The 27,396-nt window shown below is 36.2% G+C and overlaps 1 protein-coding gene and 1 long non-coding RNA gene across 4 annotated transcripts in view; one reads left to right on the top strand and one right to left on the bottom strand.

Moving 5' to 3' along the window:
- Window positions 1-27,396, top strand: part of ARHGAP15 (Rho GTPase activating protein 15) — a 338,762-nt gene that overhangs the window by 168,732 nt on the left and 142,634 nt on the right. For all 3 annotated transcript variants that reach the window (XM_030488811.1, XM_030488812.1, XM_030488809.1), the window contains 2 exons: window positions 5,178-5,276; window positions 7,127-7,253. In XM_030488811.1, coding sequence (XP_030344671.1) covers window positions 5,178-5,276; window positions 7,127-7,253 — 226 coding nt within the window. The remainder of the gene's footprint in view (window positions 1-5,177; window positions 5,277-7,126; window positions 7,254-27,396) is intronic.
- LOC115609093 lies at window positions 1,079-17,068 on the bottom strand. Its single transcript, XR_003991743.1, has 4 exons — window positions 16,980-17,068; window positions 5,154-5,250; window positions 2,639-2,789; window positions 1,079-2,359 (listed from the first exon to the last, which is right to left on the bottom strand). It is a non-coding gene; the product is annotated as an uncharacterized LOC115609093 (long non-coding RNA).

The raw sequence follows: 27,396 nt of genomic DNA, 5'->3' as shown, positions 1-27,396 counted from the left end.
ATTAAACCACTAAGGAGCATAGTGTCTCCCAACTTCAATTAATTCTACTTCTACTGTGGTGTGGACACATGAGTAGCTATGTTTTATGTCCTTATTCTCAAGCTATATTATATTCTAATGATAGCTTCTTTTTCTTTTTTATTAAGAATATTTAGAAAGAGAGAGAATATTCCCACTCTCTTTTTTTTTTTCTTTTGTCCTTTGTTTTTGACTCTTTTCCCACTTTTCCTGTCCCATCCCTGTTGGCTGCCATGTGGATAGAGACTGGCTTGTCCTGTGTTAAATGGGCTGAGTGGCTAGATCCCATCCTGCAAAAACATCTCAGGAAAATAGAAGGGAAAGCCTAGATTCCTCTTTGCTATGGGAAACAGGATGAATACCATGATCAAAAATAAAATAAAAATTGTAAGCAATCAAGGTGAGATAAAGGGAGCAGTGGAAAGGGGGAAAAGTGTTAGCTTTTGAGCTAGAAACGTTCCAGTGACTCACATTTCCTTTTTTCCTACACATATCAAGGGCAGCAATCCCAATGCACAGTGCAACAAGAGGAACACATTTTACTGAATTTCTGCACACTGAGGTATCTATCAATCCAGGTTTAAATCACTTAGTGTTCACCACAAGCTGTGGGAGCCCGAGGTGATATCAAAATTTAGGTTTTCTGCACTGGATTCTGCATTGGATTAGCATCTGGTGGGGTTTCCATTGTCCAGAAGTGTCCAATAATCCAATGCTGAACCACTGTGGGAGGTTATATGAACCTTCACCCTGATAGTCCTGCATTTTTTCCATATGTCCCTCTGTCCACAACAGAGGGAGCTGAACAATATGTTCTGACAGTGTTTGAAATAAGAACTGTGTAGTGGTTTCTTGGTGGCCATACATGAGCTATATGTGAACCATACGCTTCCCGAGCTCTTCACTCTGTTTCCTTTTGCTTACTGCAGGGTACAGACTGTGAGGGATTTTTTGCTGCATTTCTTCTTCCACATAGTATTCTTTACTTTCTGTATGAAAGTTAGTTCTTGGCATTGTCTGAAAATAGTTCATCACTGCAAATAATAGTTATAGCCACCAGAGATGCATAAGTACACTTTGAAGTGAGTGAATCAATAACACGGTTCTGTATTTTCGTTTTGCTGTGTGAATTTATTTCTCATTTCCATATCTCCATAGCGGGAGTGCCTATCGGTAGCATTCTTAAAATTGCCTCCATCCTTGTTCTGCAGTGGAATTAAATATAAAGAATTAAAGTATCTATAAAGATGTGTATTGGTAAAGAACTAGAGGGATACCATGAAGGATTTTTTTTTTTACAGCAGTGCAGTAATCCCCAGACCAGAGTTTGCGGGAAGACAAAGGGCAGAAGATGCTGGGCTTATGCCATGGCACTTTTCCAGCTTTTATCTCCTGTTTTCTATTGGTATAGGTATAACGTGAAAAGGAATAGTCTCTGAGACAGAGGTGATCCAGGTGATGTGTAACGGTTTGGAAGTCCTGGAGGAACACAGGCATGCATGGCACAGTAGCATGTCTCAGAGCGCAACCTAGCACAGGAAAAATACATGATTTGTAGGATTTTTAAGAACTGCTGATCCTGGATAGGATCCAAGTTATATTCGTGTATTATAAAATGACAGTGGTATTAATTACAGTGTCCAGTATTTCCTGGAGTTATATAGGTATCTTTTTGTCTAATAACATAGGATTTTGTTGAACACGACCTAGGTACGTCATTATGGTGACATTCAAAAGCTCACCTCTCCATTTGCAGCTTTAAAAGGTGACAAGGAAAATCCTTAACAAGCCATAAGTAGAATATCATAAAAAGTGTTTCACACCTGCCCTCATTCCCACACTTTGTTGGCAGCCCAGCAGTGTATCGAATTTAACATGCATTTACCTGCAGTGAGCCAATATTTTCAGAGGATCAACGTTTAACAGCAGGACTGTACTACAGTTCATTGTAAAACTAACATGTGAATGGATTCAGCCTTTGAAGTGATTTTTCCAAAGTGCTATAACAAGGAAAAGAGAAACCAGGCATCCTGGCTCTTCTGTTAGCAACCTGAAGGGCACACCCTTTGCAAATAAGAGAGTTGCTGTCAGTTGCCATTCCTTGAGGGCATTTATTGCTGATAGAAACATCATAATTCTGCTTGGTAAGGTAATGCCAATTCCAGACTGTAGCTTTTGCAAAAATTATGGCAAAGAGAGGGATTTCAGTAAATAAGTGAAATACCTGGCACAATGAAGACTGGCAGCTCTATCTAGAACACATAATGTTCTTTTCCTATATTTTTTTCCCAGATTTGTCTTCCGTTTGTTTCTTCAGTCCCTCTGTTTATTTTAGTGGTTCCTGATACAGAGATGGTGTGTTAGCATGCCTTAATATTGAACAATTTATGCTTCTTGTTAGTTATACATCCTTTAAGGCTGTGATCATAAATTGTTCAATCACAAGGTTTAGTCAAAGCTAGCATTCTTTACTGATGTCTTTTCCCAAGGGTGCTGAAAATTCAATTGTTCAAAGTGCAAATATGGTTTAGCAATCCATTCCAAGAACCATTTATCAGAAATCCTAAGGAGGTACTATATAAAAGTGGGATAGGAAACCTGCACATTAAATGGGATTTACCAGCCAAAGCCTTTGGAACTGCTTTCCTGTGAATGACTGGAATGGAGCAGAACAAAGTCAATTACTGACTGTAATTAAGGAGTGGATGCATTTAAACTGTAGAGAGCAGTAGCAGTCTTCTTGAAACTGTCTAGTTACTCTGAAGATTAGTCTGAGGAAAGAAAGAAAAAGGACTTGAAATATATCTTACAGAAACTATATTTTAAATTAATTCTCTTCCCTCCATTTTATGATCCGTTTTTACAGATTTGCTCATAAAACACTGATAATATATGATTATCAAAATAACACATTCAGACAAAGAAATTTTCAACATATATTTTTCTTTGGTCTTGTTAGTAATGGAGTATCTCTTTTACATATCCTACAGTACAAATGTTTATGCAGTGCCGAATACTTGTATTTTAATAAAGCCTGAATCTACTGAACGGAATACTGAACTATATTGTGTCTTTTTTAAGCCTTCGAAATACAGTAAATCTAATTATATATGCTGCTTTTACTTTGAAAATGTTATTCCATTTTCTAATTTTAATAATGATTTGTTTATACTGGGAGAGAGGCATTAAACTGAATTGTTGCCTGTGTTTAGTCTAATTCATATCTGCGTGTATACATTAATAAATTGTGGTATAGCATAATACATTTTAAACTCAAACTTTGCCGTGTGAGCTGTGAGAACTAGAGGTTAGCTCTTTCAGCTGCTCACCTTCAGCTGAATTTTGACTTATTTTTTCTTTTCATAAAGGGAACGGTGAGTATGTGAATAGGGATTAACATATGATTGTGGACTATAAGGGAATTAAAATTTCCCCAATAAATAACTCTCCCGTGCACATGGGGAACAATAGGGTGGCTCGAGGTCCGCTCTTCACGGGTGTGGATGGGATGGGATGAACATCTGCAGCCAGGCAGCCTCTGAGCCTGCACCAGGGACCATTCCACATTCTCTGCAGCACTCTCACAGGATGTCTCTGCTGGAGCTGTGCTGATGGGATTTTCCTTAATGCTGATGACTTTGGAAACCTTCCTTATGGGCACTTCCTCAATAAAGGGAAGGTTATAGAACAATTAAGAAAACATTAAGTTCTTTTGTCGGGTTTTTTTTTTCCTCCTGGTAGTATTTCAGTTTTAAGAAAGATGCATGGAGTATCCAGGCTAGTGAGGAGCTGTTGTTTCTTTTAGGCTATAGTAAAAATTCTTGACATAGGGCACATGCAGTGAAGCAGTAACACTTCATGTTGATGGATTTACATAAATAGGCTGTGCCATAGGTCTCAACCGCCTTGCTCTGCTTTTCCTCAAACTTTGGTCAGAAAATAATCTCTGTTGTCCACTGTGTTCAGCCATTCTCCAAAAAATACCTGAAAAGTTTTTGGTCCTGAATAATACCATGTCCCAATAAACAGATTAAACCCGCATCCTCAAAACACGAAAATTCAATATGCAATTCCCACATGCAGATGCTATTGAGTTTTGCACAGGCAATTCTTAACAACAAAAAATGAGAAAAAACTGGTTTCAGAGCTGGCAGGAGCTGAGCTGGTTTGGACTGTGGGCAGGACAAGCTCCTGCCCTTGGCAAAATGTAACCCTTCATTCAGTCATCTGCAAACACGGGGAACTGGTGTGCTCTGGATCATGCTTCAAGCACCAGCTGAACAATCCTGGGGCAAATCACTGCACGGTTCTGTGCCTCAGTTTTGACATCTGTAAAATGGTTGTTTTGACCTGCTGTGTAAAATACCTGGATATCTTCTCTGGTGTATATAGTTATACATATATATAAAAGTGATGTAATATTACTATCAACATGGTTTGCAGAAGTTCAGATCAACAGAATATGCATGCATATTTCCACAAAATAATGTTAGGCAGTGAAACAACATTATCATGGGATTGAATATGCTTTTGATAAATATTCCCAGTGAGTGGGTCAAAAATGTAAATCGACTTCCATTCAGGCAAACTGGAGAATTTTTTTCATGATAAATGGGCTCCTAATTACTTTGCTACAGCCATCTTTGAAAGTATTTTTTTTTATTATTATCATTTAAAGTAAGAAAGAGTGACATCGTTAATTTTACTAAAAGTGGACTCCGGAATTACAGGTATATAATAAATGTGTAAATTTGAAAAGGCAGGTACCAGATATAAAAATAATATTGCCAAAATAGAAATGGAAACTGAAAATAACAGGAATTCATTCTCATATTGCATTCTTTCCAGGGTGCTTTGATTTACATTTGAGCTGTGCCTTGTAACACTGAGTTTCCTGGCTTTTTTTAATTTTCGTCACATTACCGTTACTTTTGCACTATTTGTATTTGGTGGTTGCATTGCTGAGATAATCTCTCGTTTATTATGGCATACTCAAAACAGTTTTCAGACAGAGGTTCAAAACTCCTCAGTATCTCAGCACTCCAGCACATAATTCTGGGTACAAAGGAAAAGCATTTGGGTGCGTAGGAGAGAAAATAGAAGAAAATATTCTGTCCGGTGAGTGTTTTTCTTACCTGTGTGTCCCATGCCCTCCCCAGATCACGACAGTGTCAGGAAATGAGTTTCTCCTCCAGTCGGATATCGACTTTCTCATATTGGATTGGTTCCATGCTATCAAAAATGCAATTGACAGATTGGTATGTATTTGTTTTGGCTGTTACCTTTATTAATTAAGATGTAGCAATTTCGACTTCATTTGCTTAGGCATCTCTACAGGTTTTAGGCAGTCAGCAGCTAGCTAGACATTCCTTTTTCTGAAGGATACAAAAATATGTATGCAAATCTACTAAAAAATGTCAGATAAACAAGGTTGTTGAACAAAAATGTCACTTGGTTCTTGCCTGGAAATGGAATGCTACATTTATTTCTGAAATAACAAGGACATTGGTTTGCTGAGGGTTATAAAAGCACACAAGCACTTAACTAATGAATTTTTGCATTTGCTGTTTATGCAGCCTACAGTATATAATCTTCAATAGAACTATTAATACATTTGAGCCTTTTATGAATTTTTGTATTACTTATTCACAAGAATAACACTAGCAAATAATATTCCTTTGTAACTGATTGCTGTTATTCTCCCAGGAAGGCTGGGGGTTTTCTACTAGAAGTAAGCAGGGCTGGATTTTATTAAAACAGTTTTTAATTACCAAACCAGATTCAGCTGTAGCTTTTTCTTTCTTTTTTGCCACTCTCAGTACAAATTCCAAATGCCTTCCTCCTATCCCTGCCTGATCCAAGAACATGTGTTTTTAGAGGGCACTGACTTTCCTTGTTCACTGCAGGATCTGGTGAGAGAAAAATATCCCCATTTCTTACTTTTTTTCCAGAGGTTTTGCTGCAATGGAATTGGAAGAGCAGACAGAGGCAGCCTCTTTGAAGGGGTTAATCTGAACACGGCTACTGTTTCGTTAAAGAGCTACAAACATTATATTACCCTGAGGCTGTAATCAGCCAAGGAAAGTTTGATCTGATGATGTATGTCTTCATATTGTGCATTTCATTGGGTGTGTGAGGATATTGATATCTTACTGAAGATTTTGGGGTGGAGTTTTCCATGGAGACTTACAATACTCTTCCCACACACAAATGTTATTCAGCTAAACATCAAATAGACTTGTTTAATTTTTTCACTGCAATTAAGGTAATGCAGTGGCCTCAGCAGCTCTGAGTGTGCAGTGAACCACAGCTGGTGGGGCACAACTTGTAAGTGGTTAGGGTACCGGAAGGAAGGGCTTGCTCTGGTGAAGGTTGGCCCTTGCTGTGTGTGCAGGACAGTATGCCACCACGAAGTAGTCGGTGACCATATCATACATGCCATTTATTTCAGTTTTAAAACTCTGAATGAGTGTGTAAAGCCTTGCAGCTTTCCAGGTGTTAGGACAGCTAAATCTCACCTGACCAAACACCATGGGAAAACATGTGATATTAGCCAAATATCATCTCATTTTTTCTTTTACTTTTTCTTCTTTTCTCCGTTGATAATCCCTAATTGTCATTTTGTATATCAGTGAATTAGAGCAAGAGAAGTCCCCCCCTTTTTCCTAAGCTTAGATCAGCAGAATTCAATCCTTAATTTGTAAAGATGTTTGGAACAGTTGTGTTTGCAAGAACATTTACTGTAACTGTCTAAACCAGAAAGGCAACTTAAACAACCTTTCTCTTTGCAAGCATTTGGAAGTAGCCTGCAATGTGGAAATAATTTCAGTCTCTAAAGCCTAAAGAAGTAGACCTTTTATTTTCCTCACTTAAATGGGAATTTATCTCAGAAATTAAGACCATTTTGTCAGCGCCATAAAAGCTCTGCCATACAACAAACTTTTCATTACACTTTCCTTAAATTATATACTCACTGCATCACTTGCTGCGTGTGTGTCTGTTAGTTTCTGATTCTGTATTGGCATTCTGTAATCTCTCGCTTCAGTCTTACAAATAATAATTTTACTGAAATCATGCACACACATATATACATATATTCTTTTCCCAGCCAAAAGAACAGAGTTGTACATCGAGAAATTTGGAGTTCAAACTCAGAAGATCCTCCAGCATCGAATTACTGAATAGCTTAGACACTGAATCCAAAGAACCAAAGCCTGAACACAGAAAATCTCTAAGTAAGGCTTTTTTCTTTTCTGATTTTCTTTTTCATTTTTTCTTTCCTTTGTAAATAACTATGACATTACAGGGTGAGATAATTTTTATTACTTACAGAATGTAAGGAAGATCACTGAGAATTTTAAAGCTCAATGTGTTCTGTGCTGATATACATAACTTGCATTTAAGTAAAGATAGTTACTAGCTCCACACTTTTAAAGGGTGACATTCTCTCCTAAGCAAAATAAATTTGTTTAGGAGCAAAAGCATTTATTTAAACCATTTATTTTTAAAAATAAGCATCATGAGTCATATGTTAATGGTCTGTTGCAGTTGCTTTGTTTCCAGTTTAGTAAAATACCTCAAGTTGCCAGAGTGATTTTGTCTGTTGTATATTTATACATTGAGTTGTTGAAAGACCTATCATATCCTCTGTAGCTGACAATCAGTGACGTATCTATAATTTTATAGAAGGTAAATTCCAGGGTTCAAAGTTGATTTTTATTGGTGTGATTAGAAAAGAAAGTGATCTAAAACCAGCAGGGATGTGCTTTAATTCACTGAAACTTTCCTTTTCCAGTTTGTGCTGAGATGCTCATGATATTGTGTGCAGAAGATGTAGAGGCTGGTGGTGACCCTGAATCACTCATTCAGCATTTTTTTAATTTCACCCTTTCATTTGAATTTTTTGTTCTTCTTCTTCATTTGGCAGGAGATTCACATTCTGCTTTGTGAACAGCTTTAGACTCGCATGCTAGTGTGAGATACCTATAGGTACCAAAGTGCTGTGTAAGAATTTGCCTACATGTGTTTCAGTGCAGGATCAAAGCCTTTGATATTGCATTAAAAAGGCACAACATTGTTATTTTTAATGAGAATTATCCACACAATCATAAATATATGCACACACATACGTGTGCATGTACACACACAAATACAGATGTTCATTAAATAGTCTCTTTTTGCAGACCAAAGATTTTTATTGTTGTTGTTTTCTTACTATCTTGGAGATTTGGGTTTTTAAAAGATTTTTCTTTCTGTTGTAAAATATAAAGTAACCTGAATGTAGCTTGTGAAAAATTGTCCCAATATCTTTGTACTGTGTGTTACATGGCATTTCTCAGAGGAAGAAAAACAAGACTGAGAGTATGGTAAGTTTTGAGGGTCTGACTCTGCTCTTATTGTAGCTAATAGCAAAATGCTCATAAACTGTCTCCATGCTTGGGGAATCTTTATTTATTTATTTATACTTTTCACATATCTTTAAATAATAATTTGTCAGACAAAACAAAAAAAGTGGATATGAACAGTGGAAGAGACTTAACCTACATTTCTTTTCAAACTTTAGACCATCCTGAATAACCTCTGTTTTGTTAAAGGCTATTTAAACTCTTACAAAATGTGGAAATATCTGCTGTGAAATCTCACTGAATCGAAGCTTGCATTTAAATACTGTAGATTAGATTGCTTCTAAAATATGTATTCAGAACTTCTTTTTTGGCCCCTTGAGATCAAGCAATTATGTGGAATTAGAAAAATCATATTATTCACTTACTTATTAGTAGTCTAAGCACAAACTGTATTGTCAGTTTTCTGCCTTTGGCTTTCAGTGCCCTTAATGTTCACACAAGTATCGTAGCCAGAATTATCGGCAGCTAGAGCCAAAATTGCTTAAAAAAGGCATGAGAACTGGTAATGACACATTGTTAGCAGTTAACAGGTGGTCGTTTCATTGTCCAGTTTGACTGCAGAGCACAGAGAAGATATGTGAAATATCTGCAAGTGTGTTTATAAAGTTCTTACAAAGTTTAACAATTTTATAATTTTATAGTGCTCTTGTATTATTGACTACTGCCACTGCCAAATCCAAACAAAGGAGATTTTTTAAAGATGGCTCAAAACTCCTCCAGTTTAACACAGAAGACAAGCAAGTGATGTGTTAGCCACCCGCCCAACCCCACAACAATCTTTAATGGTATATTCAGACAGTTTAAACTCATTTGTATTTACCTTCTCTACATTTTAAGGACTGCAAAAAATGTCCAGTTTTAGACTTGATATTGCTGTGTAACTGGGTTTTTTCAGTAGCACAAGTATATAAAGGACAAGTATATTCTAAGTATTCCAGTAATTTACTCTTTAATCTAAAACTGGGGAGACTGCCCCTAGAGACAGCAGCAGGAATTTGGTTTTTATGTTTAACCCTAATTGCTTGTGCTTACACTGCAAAGACAAATGATAACTCTCTGTTATGCTTTTTGAGCTGTAGACACTGATTTCGTTGAAAATTGGGCTTAAACTGCCAGGCTAATTTCCAGAGTTCACAGAGTGCTCATGGTCTTGGTCATGCAGCTTTTCAGTGGCTTCTCATTCAGTTTGGTTGCAACTCATGTTCTAATGGAAGCTTTCTTGAACGAAGAGGAAGCCAAGGATGGCCTTGGGGAACATTACTGAAATATGTAAAAACATGATCCTGCTCTCAACTACATGGAAAGAGATTACTTTTTATTTTATGATGCCAACTATTTCACTGACTTCATTTATGCAGCTAATGCTGGATCAGAAAGAACATGTTTTTCACCCTAGCAACCTCCCCTATTAGAAGATGTACACGTTTGGTACAAGGAAACTGCCTTGAAGCACTTTTTGTGCTTTGGACCTTTGAAGGTCCTTTTTGTGCAAATAAGTGTTGTTGTAAACCTATAATTTTTAAAATTAGTGGCAGACTTCATAATTCCAAGTAATTTAGTTATCATTCAGACTGTAGGTTTTGGGTTTTTTTCTTCTAAGATTGCCAAAACTCCTCCTGATTGATATTAATTATAATTGGGTCTGCTGATAGGTAGTCTGCCACGTTAATTTTATGACACATGAAACCAAGCACCAGAGATAGACTGAAAGTGGAAATGCTCTAAAGGTTCATGGAAGGTAGGGAAAGGATCTGTGCATTGCACAGTTCCCAGAAATCATTCAACTTTCCAAAACCCAGGAGATCTGACTGTGTGTATGGACAACAGGAACTGTCAAAACAGTCAAGCAAATTGCAGGCAAGCAAACCAACTCCACACTCTCCACTAAGCTCAGCATTTCTTTTTCTGTTCATGGTCACTTCATTGTTTGCATTTTGGCCATCATCTGGGAATTCTGTCACTCAGGAGTGACCTCTTGTGGAAGAGCCAGGGCTGGAGTCACTATCGAGTGTCAGAGGGGATCAATTCCCCTTCTACTCCCCCTTTTCTGGATAGAAATAAACGGCTTCACAGTAGGAAGAGTGCCCTTTGGCTACTGTATCAATCTGAGGGCTGTTCTTGTCAAAATGCACAATCACAAGCTTGATAATGCAATCCATTCCCAAAGCACTATATTTCCAACCTGTTCTCCATCATTTCCTTATGGCGTCACATTTACTCAGTTTATCACATTCTTATTAATATTTTAGGTTTCCTTGAAAGTGATGGAATTCTATTTTTATTACAAAAGCAACAAGAATGAATACTAATTGTTGTCAGTTATTTCCTTATGTAGTGGGAACAGTAATCTGTTCCTTAGCTTTGGGTTGCCAAAGCAAAATAATGAAATATTTCAGACGTTTAAAAAATCTGTGATATTAGATAAATGCAATTTGATCTCCTTGTTTGCCACATAAAAGCTGGAACTGCCTGAATTGATAAGATTGAATTGCATTATTTTTATTGTTTCTACTTGCATATTTTTCTTATCTTTAAGAACATTTTACTTAAAACCCAGTGGTTAATCATGAAATCCTGTGACAGATCCTGGAAATCTCTCTCATATTTGAATTCTGGCTTGAGGTGCCACAACTAGAGCATCAAGATTAAAAAAAAATAAATTATATATATGTGTGTGCATGTGTGTGAAAAGGGAAGTCTTGATGGGCTGTGCAGTATTACTGCGATTCATGATCACTTTAGTGTCTTGATAAGAGTAGTTGGGGATCCAGGCATCATTGTGTCAGGCACAATGCAACACCAAAGAAAGAAAATTCCAGCTCTCAGCCTGAATAAGGACAAGTTGCAGCAGGTGGAAAAAACAGACAAAAGCAGGGTGTGGAAGGAAAAGTGGACAGCAAAGTAGACATGTCATGCATATTAAACACCAGGCTTGGGATTCCTTTCCACTCTTCATTAGGATCAGGGTCTTAGCCCTGGTACCCTCATCACCAAATAATGATATTTTTCTTACCTAAATTCTTCTTGCACTTCCAACAGGCAGTGATGTTATTTTTAGTCTCAAAGGGCAATGCATTGCTCTGGGATGCCACAGCCCCTACACTCTTCCCCTGGAATGGCTGCAGGGTAGCGTCTTAGAATATGCCTCCTCGCATTGTTTTAATCAGGAAAAAAATAAGAACTTCTGGATCATAATTTTGATTTGCCTTCAGAGGTGTTTGTTACAAAGTCATCTGGGCTCTGAAATTTGCTTTGGTTTCTTAAAAGGTACAGTTTGAGTCAAGCACCCCATCCCTAGTATTTCACCAAGTACTGTGTTTGTACTTTAAAATTGCCCAAAGTTGCCTTTATCATTTCGCTCCCATTTCCTTATCCCAGAAGGCTGAATTTTGAACCTAGAAGAAGCATGGCATGTAAATATTCCTAAGTAATTCCTAAAACATCTCAAATCATCTCTGAATGCATTTTGTTAGATAATTAAGATTGTACAATGTAGTAGTGGTGGGACAGCAGTAGAAACCCATTTTGGTCTCTCAGTGGACATGATGGAAGAAATGGAGAATTCAGTGAAGCTTTAACCCTTTTTGGCTGCATACAGTGCTTGCTCCTTCCTTGCATAAAGCTTCTGATGGGGGCTTGCTCGACTGCATATTTTTGTGGCAAATGCTGAGGCTATTGTTTCTCTGCAGAGGGAAAGGATGGTTACCAGGGCACAAACACATGTATTTGCACAGCTTCAGCTGCTTAAATAGCAAGAAATAAAAAAAGCCAGAAACTTACTTTGTTGAAAGCATCATTTAGAGATCCTAGAAAAAGGACACCTAATCACAGGCAGTTCAGAGAGAGGAGCCTGTATGATTTTTCTCTCTTTCTTCCTAACATGCAAAAAGGCTGGAAGGTTGAGAGACCATATCTTGGGATGTGGTGAGAGCATTTGCTGGCTCAGCCAAACTTGTTGAGGGCCAAATTCTGAGGCAGCTAACAGAGTCTTTCACCCACATAGGGTTACTTTATTGATATGGGGATAATTAGAGCAGCAGAAGTGGGAAATCACTCCATTTCTTTGTTAACTCTGATGAGGTCTGAATCATTTTCCCTTCCCAGCCCATTTATTTTAGTTAGATGTGAAGTTCAAAGCCAGATGGATGCCATTTAGAGAGTATTATTACATTACAATGTTAACATTATGTATAGGTCAGTTTTATTTCTTTTAATAAAACCAAGAAATATAAAGCAGTAATGTATTATAGTGCAACATTAACAATGCTAAGAATTAAAACAGAAAGCAAAATGAAAACTCTATGCAAATATGCAGTTTTCTACTGCAATGTTAATTTTGTCACTGCAGCTTGTGTGTTTGTGGCATTTATTTTTATTGCATCAACAGGATCACAGTCAGCTTCAGATGCTGAAAAAAGCTCACAAAAAGAAAATGCAACACACTGCTTATGGAGGGTGGCAGCATTCATTTGGATTATAGGGACTAAACTTATTTTTTTATATATTTTTACTCTTATGTTTCTCTGGAACATTTACTATAGGTACGTTGTTTTCTTCAAGATTAGGAAAATACTGATTGAGCAACAAAGAAGCAATAATATTGGCATTTTGGGAACAAAACATGCCAAATTCACAAATTGTCTCACTTCCACTGATAATAGGAGACTATGCTGCACCCAAAATTCCAACTGGCTGTGACTAGTTCTCAAAAAGAAGAAAAAAAGAAACGGCATTTTTCCTGAGTTTGAGGAAACAGGAAACTGTTTCCATCAATTATAATATAATGTTTCCTTAATTCTTTGTTTTATTTCTACTTCACTTTCCAAAATCCTTCCAGAGTTTACTATTTGCGTTGAAAAAACATATTTTTAAATTGGGCATAACCAACTTCCATATAAACATTTGGCAGGGAAATCAGTGCATGTTCACTTAATTCATTTTTATTGAACTAAGTCCAGAATTTTAGTCAGGAAAAAGTTAGATATTAATCATATCTGAGCAGGATCATTAAATTTTCCTTTACCTACTAGAACAGCAGGATCATTATAGAACCATGAGAAGTTAACTCACTTATTAATCTTAACAATTACATAAAAGTGATCGTTTTTATAGTACTTAAGAGTAGCTTTTACCCATTACATGAAGAGTATGTGGGAATATGACAATATAATATAATGTGTTATTATAGACGTGACCTATGACTCATTGGTCTGCTTTCTGACATAGAACTCTCTGGAAAAGTTATCTATTTGAGCTTAGATAATCTTTAATTGTTTCACATTCCTCATGCTCATTCATGGGGCATACTAGTAAATAGGAAGATAGTCACTGAGTTATTAATTACCGCATTATTACTCAATCATCACTATTGCATACTTCATTTTTATGGAGAATTATATCATAAAAGAAGGTATTTTACACTGCCCACCACAGTTAAGTATGAATGACAGTGATAGCTAATGTAAGACCTTATTAAAGAAAATCAATCAATCAGAAATCCCCACTATAGATTACTATCCTGTTTCTTCTGCCTTTTCCAGCAAATATTTCTCATCTTTGACTTTGAAACACAACAGTTTAAACCGGGTTCTTGTTTCAGTGGACTAATCCCTTTTCATAAATCATGTTCAAGTGCTGAAATAATTTGCACATCATTTAAAGAGTATTTGCTTTGAAACATTCACCTCAAGCCCTTTTGTATATCCTTCCTCTCTAAAGGTTTGTAATATTTGTTTTGTTCTCTGAGGTATAAAAGACCTGGGTAAACTTTATTCCTGTTGTTTCAAGATTAGTGAAATAAAATGCATATTTATGCAACTGGGACTGAAAGGAGCTTTAATAAAGATGATCATACATATGACCCATGGGAGTGTCATAACACAAAATGTCTGTCTTGAAATCTCCTTGGGTTTGTCCAAAACACTGTTGAAGGACTTAAGTTTAAAGAAAAAAAAAAAAAAAAAAAGGTTACAAATACATATTTCTTCTTTGTTCCAAAGAAGTGAGATGCCATATATTTTTCTTAACAAAATAAACTCCTACATGCGCATTCCAGATAGATAAACTCGATATGGAGTGAAATAGAGACTGGATAGTCATGATTACTTTAAGATTTTCCCACTGAACTACAAATACTGACAAGTGTTTAAAAAAACTACTTTTTAGAAAAATATGCAGTGGTTGTTTCAAACATACCTTTTCATCAGAAAAAGCAATTACAATGAAATAATGAGCATTTTGGATATTATTACAGTTAAGTGGTTGTGGCCCTTCCCAAATACTAAAAGCAAGGTTGACTCCTGTGATGAGGAAAAGATATTTACTCTGACTTTTATCACTTTTAAGCCCAAATATCCAACATGTCCAATAGTTTGGTGCAGTCTCCTTACTAAATATATCTTTGTTTATATTAGAAAGTAAAACTAAAGATTTTTGTATATTGTACAGAATGTCCTCATTTTTGTAGTTTAAAGCAATAGACAATGCAGTCAGTTACATCCGCTTGACCCTCTATCACTTGCATTGTCAGTATATCTCCATTTGTGTATTTCTCCTTCACAGTGAAAGAATATAGGCTGAAAACCGATAACACCTAAATAGATGCAGGCATTTTCACTGCAGTGGTAAATATTTTAGGCTACTGCCTTTGCAGAGAGGTCAGAATTAGAGCAAGTGAGAAGGATTCGCTGAGATTTGTTCTTTGGATATGAAGAGATAGACCAGCTTTCCATCATTCCTGTGAGCCTAATTCTGAAGCCTCTTGCTGTATTTATTGAAATGACTACCCCAATTTCAAGTTTGTGGCCAGAAAAAATTATTGTCACACTACACTATATTTTGAGGTTTCAATAATATTTATAACTAATCCAGATGCAATCCTTCTGGCACTTTGGGAGGAATGTGACAGAAATAAGGAGGTTTTTAGGTTATAAAAGCCTAAATTAAGCTCAATTAATTAGAGAGGTTGCAAATCGGTCTTTAAATAGGAATACCTACTGTCCAGACTCACCTTTTTCCCCATGGTGAAATTGTTTAAATGTTCGTACCTTCCAGGTTGGAGAATGTATTTAATTTAAATTACGACCTTCAAACCTGAATATCGAAAGACCAATTTAATGGATGAAAACGTGGTACTGTGTCCTGAACAGAGTGTATTAATGCTCAAAAAGGGAATATTCTTTGTAGGATCATTTATTTGCTCCACAGATTGCCTACTGATGTGCCAGATAAAAAGATCATGTCTGTGAAAGTCAAAGGGTGGAATACCATGGAAGGGTTAAATGCTGTATTGTTTCTCAAGTAAGTAAAAGGTTCAAACTAGCTGGCTTTAAATATTGATGTTGAAGAGAACTCTATGACATATGCATGTTTCCCCTCACCATCAAGGATATTTGGCTCCATCTAATTAATTCCATTGGCCATTTTCTTAAGTGTGTCCAGGATTCACCCAAGAGGAATTCATTTGCGTTACTGTTATTGAAAAGTGTAACATAGCATTATCTGTCTCAGACAGACTTTTTGTAGCATTGAATCAATTCCCCAGTTCTTGAAAACAACTATCTCATTTAATTCCTTCCATAATTAATTAATTTCAGTAGCAATGCTTTTACCAGTCAGCTCAGGCTGGAAGAATGTTCCAAAACTTCAGTTTTCAAAGCTGAAAGCATTCTGCTTTTCAGCCTAAATGGGCTTGTGGTACGTATGTGTGCTTGTGTCAGCATTCAGCTAGCTTTTTATTTTCAGCAGTTCTTTTCTGTTTCAGGTGTACCACCCCAAACAGAGTTACCGACAACAGTCTTACTCCTTCTTCTGCTTGGTTTGGTAGACTAAGCCAGCCAAAACTTGTAGTTGTCTTTCCTACATTAGGCTGCTTCTCTTTTTCCTGATTGTCCCAAATAACTCTTTTCTGAATCTGCCCCAGTTTCAGCCCATATTTCTTGCACCTGGATATTCAAGGAGAGGTCTTCCCACAGCCATGTGAAGTGGAATTCATTCTTCCATATGGAAATGGCTCACCTGATACAGTTGAAGAAATGTATTTATCTGTTTCATGGCCCCTTCTTTTTTTTAGAGATAAAAAGTAAAAAACAGGAACATGTAGATCCTGCTGTCCTTTAATCCTTTGCAACAAATGCATTCTCTGTGAAAACCAAAGATCCTGCCTAAAGCTTTTTTTATTGCAGGTAAAGTGTGTTCCTACATGTGGTAACAGCTTTGTAACTAATTTTTGAGGTGTTCAATTCATATGGAAAAGTAATGTTCTTATAAAACTGAGCAACTCTTTTCAAACAGCGTATTTTAATGAAATGAAATTAAAATAAAAAAATAAATAAAAATAACAAAACCCCACCAACCAAAAAAGCAAAACTTAGAGAGATAAAGGGTTAGCTGAAATTATCATGTCTGATATAAACTGATGGTTATATGCATCCCACCATCCTGGTAGTTTTAAAAATTGTGGTGAAAGTGTCTAATATGTATCTAATATTATGCTTGGAGGTAAGATGTCTTCTGGGATAAGAGTTAAAGGGCAGAGTAAAACAGAGGCAAACAAACCTGGTGCTGTCTTTTCCATAATACATTTGGGAGGAGTCTCTGGAGTAAACTGGCTTCTGAACAGCACCCAGGTTTTCTCTTGGGAAAAGATGCCTGGAAGGACCAGAAAGTTGATTAAAAATTAAGTAGTGCAGGTGACGATCTCAAGGTTACACTTTTACTGTCTTCCAGGCTGTACATATGTTCACTCAAATCAAAATTTTTCTCTCATTGCTATGGTTTCCAAGAAGCTAAGAAGCTTTGTTACTGCAAAAATAAGCCTTATATATATTTCTGTGTGAAAAATACATACATATTACATATAAAAACATATGTATGGTATCTCTCTTGTCTGTGTAAAATTAAACATGACTATTTTAGGGTGCTATAATGCTCCTTCCTTCCTTTATTCATAAGATGGTATTTCAGTTGACGTGTTTGAATGAAAATCAAAAGACAGCACTAAAAATTAAAAGAATTAATGACAGCACTGTGATATCTGAATTGTTATACAATCTTATCTGAAGATCATTCAGTATGATGGATCAAGGGTAGTACTGATATTAAGGCATAATTATGAACAGGGGGATACTTGATTTATTGTTGCAACTTTGCTTTTAGTATAAGTTACACATTGGTAATTTCTGAATTGAGAGCTTAAGTCTTGCTTACAAAATCTTTTGCTAGGTTTCAGATTTAGGGCATCCGATACTTTGAATTTGGAGTTCACTTATGAGAAAAGTAAATTTTTCTGTTAATTGCTCAAGTGGCTTGCTGGATGGAGACAGAAGAAAAGGTGAGGGACAGGCTTAAGCAGAGAGGAGTCAAACTGGTGACATGGAGAAAGGGAAAGAAAATGAAAGAATCCTGAAGCACCATTGGTTTGTTGCATCATTTGTCTGAATTTTGCTTTCCTCTGGGGGACTGTAGCAGATATTGCCTGCTGAATGAGAAACAGTACCAAGCAAACACAGCAGTGTTCTCATTTGGTATACTTCTTAAAAATTACTCATAATTGGTGAATGTGAGAATGGAGAGGATTCATTAGAGCTATACTTTTTGTTATTAATAACCCACAATGAAAATGTATTTTGAAAATGCATCTTTTATTTTATGGGTTTGGTACAGAAAAATTAATTTAGCAGAATTCACCTTTTCCAAACAACTGTTTACTTAGAATTTATCTGTAGCTGCTTTTGCTCAATTTACAGGTCATTCATAAAAATAAAACTTTCTAATTCTGCGACAGAATATTCATAATATCTTTAAAATAGTCAGTTGGATAATAGTCCCTAGGATCTGGACAGCTGGACTTCAAAAGGCAGAGTCTTCTGATCTCCAGTTTTCTTATTCTCTTTAAGCTTGGAAGGTTTCAACTATCAAACATGGATTAAGTTTTATTGGTTGATAGTCTAATGGCATTTGTCTTATCTTTCCCCTTGATATTATTTTATTTTCTCTGTGTTGGATTTCATCCAAATATTGCTACTTCCATGAAGCAGTTTTCTTAATATGTTTTGCTTTTGCTTTGATGCTTAACTGCTTAACTCATGAATGCTGCAATTAGGTGCTGGTTCCTGGTAATAGTTTTCTTTCTGTAAGGAAAAGTTTCTACAATCTTCTGGGCTTTGCTTATATTTGATAGAGCACTTCAGTTGAGACTTTTCATGGACAAGATAAGGTTTGGTTAAACATTTGAACTTTTGAATGTTTATCTGAACTAGATTCAACCTCTAAATTTATCTATCATTAGTTATTTTGCTTTTCTTTTTAGAGACTAAATTACGGTATTAAATATGTTCTAAACTAGGTTAAGCCCCTGTGCAGTTTGTCAGCCGGAACATTAATTTTAAAGCTAAACCAGTCTTCTATTGTAACTTTTAAACATTTTGTCTGAATTTTAACCATGGCTGGCCAAACATAGAGTCAGTGCACCCATGCAAACCCCACATGTAGCTGACCGAAGTGTCTCAATGTTCTTGTGATGACTGGCCTAATTTTACTTCAGGAAAAGATCATTATACATAGTAATTATTTGCCTGCTCAGGCAGTTTGTTCCAGTGCAGCTGTTCTGGAGACTGGATGAAGTACTAAAGGTCACCACATGCCCTTCAGTGTGTCTGGATATTTTCCCCTCCAAACACGGACTTGGGGTCCCAGCTACTGCTGCAGCAAACTTGTTGCACCAGCAGTGTAGGACATGCTCATCTGTGGGGTCCCAGTTACTCATGTGTTCAGCTAATCACCTTTTTGTGTCCTCTTCAGACTCATGTCTTAACTGTACTGACCCAGATTTTGCCCTCATGCTGCATGTGTGATGAGAAGGAGCCACCATCAGACTGTAGGGAGGATGGGTGGGTGATGCAGAAAGCCAGAAGCATAGTTCCCAGACCACCTTGCACCGTGACCAAAGCTACACTTGGTAGCACAAGGAAGGGAGAGGGCAACATACAGTTTCTATCTGCTGTTACACAACTGAACTGTATGACTTGATCTTTATTAGAAGACCAACTTCTGATAAAGCCAATGCTAAAAAGCCCACGCCTCACTTAAACACACTAGAATCAGAGCTTTCAGGTAAGCATTCAAATTTACAATGTGAATTATTATAACATAATACATGACTAAATACACCAGCAGCTTCATTCTGGGCTTTCCTTTTCCTCTTGTTAATTACATTGTCTCAGCTCAAGAAAGAGGCTGGCCTGTAACATATCTCACAAGGCGCCTTCTTCCACTAACAGCCTCTATAGGTTAGGCTCACACAAACACTATAGCCTCCTTTTGATCTGCTTTGTGGTTTTATGTTTATTTTATGCAAATCCTAAGGCACCTTTAGTGGAAGTCTTTCTTGTGTCCTCACAGTGCAACTCTCACACTACCTTGTAAGCAAAAAGCTGCAACTGCTGAAGAGTTTGAAAATCAATTGTGTTTTAACAAATAGAAATAATATCCATAGATCATAAGATGAAGTTGATGGAGGTCAAAGTCACTTTGTCTAAGGTTTATGTTTATGTGAGTAGGGATGTTGGGGATTCTTACCAGAACTTCACTTAAGGTAAGAAGTAAAAAGAATTCTTAAATTCATCTACATATTCTTTTTAAAAATGAGCTCATAGGTAATCTTTTGGTCTGTTATACTTACTCTAATTAATTAAATAAGGTAGAGATAATTTGATAAAGTAGAGTTGACGTATGAACAGAGTACAGCAAATGGATTTCAGATTTTTGGCTAAATATTTCTTGATTACTTACAAGATAATGGGCATGCCTTTCTCCATAAATGATCACATCTACGTTCACTGGAAAGTATTAAACTTGCTGTATGCATGAGAAAAATATGTTGTTACTTGTGTTCCAAAACAATAAATACACAGTTGCATGTCACTATCGTTTCTCATTGGAAAGAAAAAATTTTAACATGTTGCTTTTCATAACTTAGGCACTATGGATTAATTCTATCATTAATTGTATGAGAAGCCTTAGGAGTTCATTACGGGTCAGAAAATACAAGCTTATGAATAGAATTGGAAACTGAGTGCAATGGAAATATAATTTGATTTTAATATAATTTACTTTTTAAATTTAGAAGTACAAAATATAATTGGTAAGTTTCATTAAAAAGAATTATTTTTTTTTTTTGTATAATATTCTTCCTGGAAAGGTACAATAAGACTGGATCCAAATAAAAGGTTCAACAGGTATCCAAACACATGTCTAAATTTAAATATGTAAATAATTTCTATGACTCTTTAGAAGGATGGTATAAATACAGCAATGCCAAGTCTCCCTTGTTCTCTACAGATAACTAGCTTGTTTTTCAAAGCCTAAGGCAGAATTACATGTCAGTTTTCAAGTTAAAAGAAGAGCACACATGGCTGGCAGTATCCAGCCACTCAAAGGGTTTTCTTTTGGCATAACAGTCTACCTGGTTCTCCTGGTAGAAAAAGGAGCTATATACTTTTCTTTTCCTTTTGCCTGAGCAGTTTAGTGTAAGTGATGACTATTCACATTATTTGAAAAAGGTTGAAAAAGGAATTTTTAGAGTAACTCATTCAGAAAGTAAGCTTAAAGACTTGAAAATTATTTACGTACATTCCACAACAGAAGAAAAAAAACCCAGAACTCCATATTCTAAAAACTCCTAAATGCATTATTTGTTGTACATTACTTGTTCAACTCTATTGGGAAACAATCTTGTGCTGTCTTCCTCAACCTTTAGTTGCATGTTCGTTTTCTTTTGGGTAGTCTGCTTAAATACTTTTATAGTATATACATCAACTTCAAAAGTAATTAATTCTAATATTGCAGTTTTTTTCCTCAATAACTACTGTGTTTTATATGAGTGGGATGATACTGTATGGCTGAAAACACTGGAATAGGGAAATACTGAGTCACCCAGATAGCAGAGGTCAAGGACTACCCTTCCACTCTATTGTGTTAGACCATCCAAGTTACTGAGTATTCTCCTGGGAATTTTAGCAAGCCTCCCTAAAGGAGAGAAGTACACCAAATGGAAAAAGCATCTCCATCATGCTCCTGTTTTTTGTCCATAATCATCTGTAATTAGATCACTCTTTACCTGAAAATTTACAGAAAACAGCTACTGAAGGAGGCTCGAGATCAGACGAGTGAGTCCTCAGTGATCTGTGTTCATACAAAACCACCCTCAGTACAGGGTGGACAAAGGACAGCAGCTAGTATTTGCAAAGAGACTGCCGAGTCCTAATCCCTGACATGAGTTTGGAGATACCAGTTTCACCTTCCTAAGCACACTGTACTCTCTATTCCTAGAGCCTGAATAATCTGTCTTTGTGTACTGCAGCAAATTTCATCCAAGTCCACATGTTTTACATTAGATGAACATAAATTGGTCATACTGTATGAATAAAACGAACTCATTGATTTCTGACATTGTGGTTTTTATAGTCAAGTTAAGTGTGTATAACAGTATTTCTAATCTTGTGACAATACCAAAAAAACATGTGGAAAGAAAAGCTTGGCATGCCCTGGGTGATCTAGTCCAGTCCCTCCTGTCACAAGGTAACTTGCTCTGTATCCCCTTTCATGAATTTATTCATCTTCATCTTAAATTCTTTCAGTTTTATTTGCCACCATGACTTCTTTGAAAGGGTGTTTTAGAACTTCGTATTATGGCCAGTTTATACCCATTTATTCTTGTGCCAACATTGTTCTTCAGTTTAAACAGCTCTTCTCCCTCCCTGCTGTCCTCTTCTCCTCTCCTGCTCCTTTTCCCACCCCCACCAGCAAATTCGTAGAGAACAATCACAGCCTTTCTCAGCCATTTTGTAGCTGGCCAAATGTGGCAAGCTCCCTGTCTGCTTCTGAAAGCTCAGCAGTCACATTCTCCTCATTCTTCTCACGGCTGCTGCCTGCACCTGGCATGAATTTCCACCTCACACATGAATGTCCAAAGTTGCACACTCATAAGAGAAAAATATTTTGCATTAATCCTTCTCTAACCATGCATTGAGTTCTATAGATCTAATCTGGCTTCTCTAGCTTCCAATCTCAAAGTTACTGAGATTTTATCTCATATCCATGTTCTCGTCTCAACTGATGATGTTTCCCAGCCTTGATTCACCAACATGTAGTTTTGGAATGCTCTACTTCTTCTGCTGAAGTCATTAATGAGAACACAAAGATCAGTTCCAAGAATATTTAAGGACTTGCACTGGTAACTTTCCTTCAATGCAGTAGTTCTCTAAACAAAAGTCATTTTAACATCTTATTTAGTCACTTCGCAATTATTGTTTTGATTCTCTACATCAACTCTAGTTTAAGCAGTAATTTCCCATTTAGCATCATATCAAATGCACAACTGAAGTCCAAATAGATTTGGTCTCTTACATTTTCTTTTTCTAAAAAAGAACATTTATTTTGTTAAAGAAATATTTCAGATTAGTTTAGTACAATCTTCCTTTATAAATCTAATACATACTTAGAAATATTGCTTTACTTTTCTAAATATTTATGGTATGAATACCACTAAGAAAATCTGTGTGGGTAGTGGCAGTTTGTTTCACAATGTAAGCGTGTAGAGGTGTTTAACACACTATTCATTTATTTCCGTTTCTTATGAGTGGGGGACAAAATTTTTAAAAAGTTGATATGCATAACAGAATGATGTAAAATATGAATTAGTCATTTCATTGAATCTTTACTGCTAATGCACACAAATTTCATGAAGTGTAATGACACTACTGAGCACTTAAGTTGTTAGGCTGTCATATTGCAGACAAGTTATTTGTGCTATATAATCACCGTTTTCTTTCTCCTATTGTTTATTTCTGAGCTTGCTGCCCAAACATTTGTAAATGCAGATATACTTGCTGTGACAAATATCTGGTTTAAGAGCATAAACCTGAATGACCTCAGGTCCTTTGGTGCTTATGCAAGCAAAATCTTCCCAGGATCTCTGGTTAGTGATATCCATTCTGTTACCTGATGCTGCAGTTCTTGGATCTGTGCTCTGTAGCTATAAAATCTGTAATTTTAAAGTTTATCATAAACATATGGATTAGGGGTAATGCTTAATTCCTTCATTTTGCCCACCAGTCATTTGTATAGTTCCTGTAAGCAGCCCATGTATCTGCCTTTCATTGTACTCTTTAACAAAAGGCATATAGTAATTATAGTGTGAGGATAACTCAGGTGACCTGACCAGGAATTGCACTAAGGGATAAAATAGGATGACTGACAAAAGTCACTATCTAAATAAAGTAGGTGAAGTGAATTCTTTATTCTTAATGAGCAGACTGTATTGGCTCCATCTCAGAGCATCACAAAGAAAAAGGAGGCAAGGACTTGGTGTTGTCACTCTCAAAACTTTGATGTGAGTTGAAAAACTGACTATTTATGCAGGCAATAATGCATGCCGCTCCTTCCTTAAAGAAATAGTGGTAGCCTCACATCTGCTGCAGGCCAAAAATATCTGAAGAAATGCTGAATTCCAAGTTCCAGTGAAATCCAATAAAACTTGAAGTCATGAGTCATTACATATTCTTAAATTACAGTGTCTCCTGGAACATAGGCATAGTCATATGCTTCTGCATGTTGAGATATATTTCTTCAGAGGGACGAGACACTCAGCAATTAAGCGTTCCCATTACTTGAAACTAATTAATTAACTAATTAATTCCTTTAAATTAATATTTTCACACATATGTGGTAGAACTGCTGTTAGACTGGCACTTTCATTATCTAAAGTCATAGAGACCTACTTCTACCTCCCCTTTTACCATCTTAGCTTTGATTCAGTCCTGCAAGATGCTGCTAAGGACTCTGGATATGAGGCTGTAAAGCACTTAAGAAAATGATCAGTTTAAGAAATCAGGGATCACAGTTAAACCCATGGACCTGTTCATATGTATTTTAGGAAAGTTGCAGCTAGGACTTTGATCAGTGTATCTTGTATTTGAATGGTCAAGCTTGTCACTTTCAGTATTCCTTGGGAAAAGAATTATTAAATCTCAGTTTATGGGTGTTATTGTTACACTAAAAGTCCATTTCAAAAAACTTCCTGAAATTTTAAGGTCCTCCATTTCAAAAAACTTCCTGAAATTTTAAAGTCCTCCAGAGTATTAAAAAAATTTGCGTGGTCCAGACAAATTGTGGTTTGCTGTTTGTTTTTGGGTTTTTTTCTTTCCCTGCAGAACAAAGCTAATGAAAGTATGAATGTAAGGCCATTCAAATTTCCTAATGCCTTATCCACTCCCACTGCTGCTTTTCATTTTGTATGAGCCCTTTCCATCCAAATGTATTGCATAGGATAATTTGGGGTGTTCCAATAAACAGATAAGCATCATAATAATGTATTTCAGTTAGGAAGAGGTACTTGGAAGAAATTGGTTTTGCAATGCACATAATGGGAAACAATCAATAGTGCTTTAGTCTGACAAGCACTGTCAATACCCATTGTCACAGTTCAGAAAGTCATTAATGGGTAGTTCTTAAAAAAATAATGTTTTCAACATGTTTGAAGTGTTCAGACATAGAGTACCTGGCAGGAAGTAATCATGGGTAAGCCCTTTGAATTATATATAAATGTTTTGTAAATTCAGAGTAAAATAAATGTCATTGGAAGAAATATGAGATCATGTTACATGGAGTTACAAAATCTTTCCAATGAAATATGGAGTTGTTTTGAACATCTTAAAAGATTTTATTTTCTGAATCATTTGGGTTCGGTGCACACCATCACACCCAGGAAAAACAGTCTTCTAGAAATATTTGTCTGCATATGTGACTAAATTCACCAAAAGTCGTCTCATAAAAATTTTGATCCTTGCCCTGAAAAGGTTAGATTAGAGCCTTGTTTGGTTCTTTTAGTTGTGGCTGTGGCAAAACTCTAGAGAAAGGCTTTTGTAACTTCACCTTGCAAATATGCTAGCCACTGCTTATTCTTGCTTAAATTATGTTTACTCTCATTGCATTATATATATAACTTAATGCACTAAATTACAGCTAGTAATTCTTCATCTGGACATCTCAAAACTTCCATTGACTCTGATGGTACTATTTCTGCGGAACTGTGTGACTTGGAGGTAATACATTAATTCTTTCTTTCCACCTGTCTTCTTATGTAAAAACTCTTGTACAGACTTTATTTTTTCATTTTACATGATATTCCTGTATTTATATGTTATTAGGAATATTAAGGTTAGAGTTGCGGCACTAAGTATTGAAAGGATTTATATAGGTCCGAAAAAAGACAGGTCAGGTTTTTTTCACGCCTTTTTTTTTCCCCCCAAGAATTTAGCCTATAATTATCCTTCCTAATTCAGCTGATGTTATTACAGTGTTAGCCAACATTAAGAGCCAAAGATGTGTTTATACCATTTTCTTTTTGTACTCAATCTCTATTGCACTTCCCTAATGTGATAAGCAGTTGTGATTTCATATATATTAATTCTAGAGTAAATTGTCTGAGGAAAAGATCTTGTGCTTTTTTTCATTTGTCCCTTCATACCTCTCCCACCTGTGGAAAAAACAGAGACCTAATAAAGTGACCAAAGTCACCATAAATGCTTTTCTGGATATCAGGATCCAACTTCATTTCCAGCCAAACATGGAAGTCAACCAGTATTCAGGTTACATTTTTGATGTTGGATTGAAGTGTCCTTGCATCTACTTGCACTTGCAGAAGAAATTTAGCATAATATCAGACTCTGTTGGGTTCCCCTCTACACGTACTATAAAAAGCCCTGGCTCCAGCTAGAGCAAGCACGTTTCCTTTTTCTGTCTCAGAAGCTCTTAGTGCAATATAAGAAGTGCTTAAATGAAGAGTCTGTGCAAAGGGAGTGGAATTATCTTTCTCTTCTATGTTGGTTTTGAAGCATTAAGGTAGATATGTCAGTGTGTGTAGCTTTAGAAATTGAGGGCATGGGATTATTCAGTACGATGAATCAAATGGCACACCTATGCAGTGTATGCCAGGGAACATACAGTAGAAAAAGCAGTAGATTTTATTTCCTATTATTTTATACTTAGGTCCTTAAGTGTCCTATACAACATCTGTATGGAACTGCTTTCCACTTTTTTATGTTGTTTAATTTTCACCAGCTCTCTTCCATGGATGATTCAGGCAGAACCTGAAATTTAACCTGAAATATAAAAAGGAAGGTACTACAGAAATATAAATTATTGGGTTTGAGTTTTATAACTACTTTTTTAATTATTATTTGGAAGTAACATTGGGTCATCTTTGTATTTCCGAATATAATAGCAAAACCATTTTAATGTGGGGATATCGCGAGAAGAACGGTTTGGCAAGAGAAGGAATATTTCTAAATGAGATCACAACAAGAATATTTCTGGCAAAGCTTGGTTTTGGAACATGCTATCTAAACCCTTGAATTTCTGGGAGGCTTGGAGTTTCCCTCTGGTGACTCACACATGCTTAATAGAATAAAATAGGAAATTCATCGAAATTAACTTTGCCACTGCTTTTAATTATGTGCTATACAACCCAACATGGAATATACAAAAGTATCCATGACAATAATTATTCCTACCTCTAGATGTAGTTTTAACACCGTAATTGCTGTTTCAGGTATAAAACTTCCAGCTGGGTTAATACATCATTCTAAACAGAAGGATCTTACCATTCCCTGTATGACCACATTCACTTCAGTCAGAATATCTTAACAAATCTGGTATATAATCAAAGCTAAACATGTAGTTCAAGTGGACATAAAATGCTTCAGAGTCCGGCAGAATGGGAAATGGCAGGCACATTAAGTGGCTTAAGAGATGTTTTCACTCCTGCATCATTTGCACTGAGGAAGTTTCACTGTAAGTTTGGAAAGAGCAAACCTAAATATGAATCACTATGGACAGAATGACCATAAGCAACAAGTGAGTCCCCAAACTAAAAACAATTCACTTTACTGTTTCAAAATACCATTAAGATGCA

Source organism: Strigops habroptila, chromosome 5, assembly GCF_004027225.2.
Source record: "Strigops habroptila isolate Jane chromosome 5, bStrHab1.2.pri, whole genome shotgun sequence".
Classification (NCBI taxonomy): domain Eukaryota; kingdom Metazoa; phylum Chordata; class Aves; order Psittaciformes; family Psittacidae; genus Strigops; species Strigops habroptila.
The sequence above is the reverse complement of the archived record's forward strand: the minus strand, read 5'-3'. Positions and strand labels throughout refer to the sequence as shown.